At 48.2% G+C, this 2,118-nt stretch overlaps 1 protein-coding gene across 1 annotated transcript in view; it reads left to right on the forward strand.

Moving 5' to 3' along the window:
* LOC117175479 overlaps positions 1 to 2,118 on the forward strand; it is a 25,964-nt gene that overhangs the window by 23,721 nt on the left and 125 nt on the right. The window contains exons 2-3 of the mRNA XM_033365186.1: positions 6 to 578; positions 686 to 2,113. Coding sequence (XP_033221077.1) covers positions 6 to 578; positions 686 to 2,113 — 2,001 coding nt within the window. The remainder of the gene's footprint in view (positions 1 to 5; positions 579 to 685; positions 2,114 to 2,118) is intronic.

A 2,118-nucleotide genomic window follows, 5' to 3' on the forward strand; every position in this document is an offset into this window, starting at 1 on the left:
CATAGACGACATACTTGTAGCTAGTGACAGCGAAACCCAATACCTCGAGCACCTGCGGATACTTTTTGAACGATTACAGCAGTACGGCATCGTGATCAATCCGGCTAAATGCATTTTCGGTGAGCCTGAAGTTCCCTGCCTCAGCCATCTCGTCTCGAGCGACGGTATTCGACCATTACCCGAAAAGACTCAAGCAATCATCGACTACCCGCAGCCAGAAACAGCTAAGGAACTGCGCAAGTTTCTCGGTATGTTAAATTTTTATAGAAGTTGCATACCAGATTCCGCGATGACGCAAGCTCTGCTCAACGAATTGTTGCACGGCAAAATTAAAGGGAAAACACCATTAAAATGGACACCCGCAGCTACCAAAGCTTTCGAGTGTGCGAAGAAAGCTCTAGCAGGCGCGACATCACTAGCGCATCCGCGAATTGGTGCTACACTCGCGCTCGTGTGCGATGCTTCAGACACGTACGTCGGAGCTGCACTACAACAACAAGTTGGTACTGACTGGGAGCCACTCGGCTTCTTTTCCAAAAAACTTTCACCCACGCAACAAAAATACAGTGCTTACGACCGTGAAATGCTCGCGATATATTTGGCAATAAAATATTTTCGCCATATGGTGGAAGCACGCGACTTTATAATCTACACCGATCACAAGCCACTTATTTTTGCATTTAAGCAAAAATCGGACAAATCATCATCGCGCCAAGCTCGACATCTCGACTACATCGGTCAATTCTCGACAGACATCCGACATGTTTCCGGAAAAAACAACGTAGTGGCCGATGCTCTCTTCCGAGTCGAGATGTGGAAGAAATCCTTGATTACCACAAGCTCGCCGACACGCAGAAAGGCGACAAGGAGTTGCAAGCGTTACTGCAGTCAAGCTCTGCGCTACAATTGAAGCTCGTGCAGATTCCGAACACAGGTGCACACATTTATTGTGACGTTTCCACAGAAAAAACTCGGCCATTTATAACGACAGACTTACGGAAAGCAGCATTTGACAGCATTCACCGGCTCTCACATCCAGGAATAAAAGCGACGGCAAGAGGTGTGAAGAAAAGTTTCATGTGGCCATCGATTGACGCTGACTGTCAAGCTTGGGCAAGAGCTTGCATTCAGTGTCAAAAATCAAAAGTAACGCGGCATGTGTCATCCCCAACGGGCATCTTTGCAGCACCTTCAAGGCGTTTTGAACACGTGCATATAGACATCATCATACTACCCCACTCCGACGGTCACCGTTACTGCCTAACATGTGTCGACCGTTTCACACGCTGGCCCGAAGCCTTTCCAATGGAAAACCAAGAAGCGGAAACAGTGGCTCGTACGTTCTACGAAGGATGGATTTGCCGCTACGGTACACCCCTCCGGTTGACCACAGATCAAGGAAGGCAATTTGAATCCGACCTCTTCAAATCACTCAATAGATTGACAGGTACGACTCATCTGCACACGACTTCGTACCACCCACAAGCCAAAGGTATGGTAGAGCGCCTTCACCGACAACTAAAAGCTGCAATCCGCTGTCACGAAAATTCACAGTGGACACGGGTTTTACCTACGGTGTTACTCGGTATTCGCTCAGCCTGGAAAGAAGACTTGAAGGCCACTGCTGCAGAGCTCCTATACGGCGAACCCCTCCGACTCCCAGGTCAGTTCCTTACACCTAGTACAACAAACGAAAGAGACAGCGCAGCCTTCCTACAAGAACTACGTGGATACATGCAGCAATTAAGGTTATCCGAGCCCAAAAGTCACGGCACAGACAAAACCTTCGTCTTTAAAGACTTGGCAACGGCACAGCATGTCTTTGTTCGACACGATGCTGTAAAAAAGGTACTTGAAATTCCATACGATGGTCCATATCCCGTCGTAAGCCGTAACGAAAAGTTTTTCGTCGTACACATAGGCGGCAAGCAAAAAGCGGTATCAATCGACCGTTTAAAGCCGGCATTTGTCATTAACGAACACCTGACACATGGAGGAACAAACATCACCCTTGAACAGCCGTCCAATCTAGTGATACCACCGCAACCAGCAGTGCAACGAATAGAAACACCACCACCTCCGCAAGCACCGAATAATCAACCTCAGCAACTTCGTCGG

The sequence above is a fragment of the Belonocnema kinseyi genome, chromosome 6 (assembly GCF_010883055.1).
Source record: "Belonocnema kinseyi isolate 2016_QV_RU_SX_M_011 chromosome 6, B_treatae_v1, whole genome shotgun sequence".
NCBI classification, from domain to species: Eukaryota; Metazoa; Arthropoda; class Insecta; order Hymenoptera; family Cynipidae; genus Belonocnema; species Belonocnema kinseyi.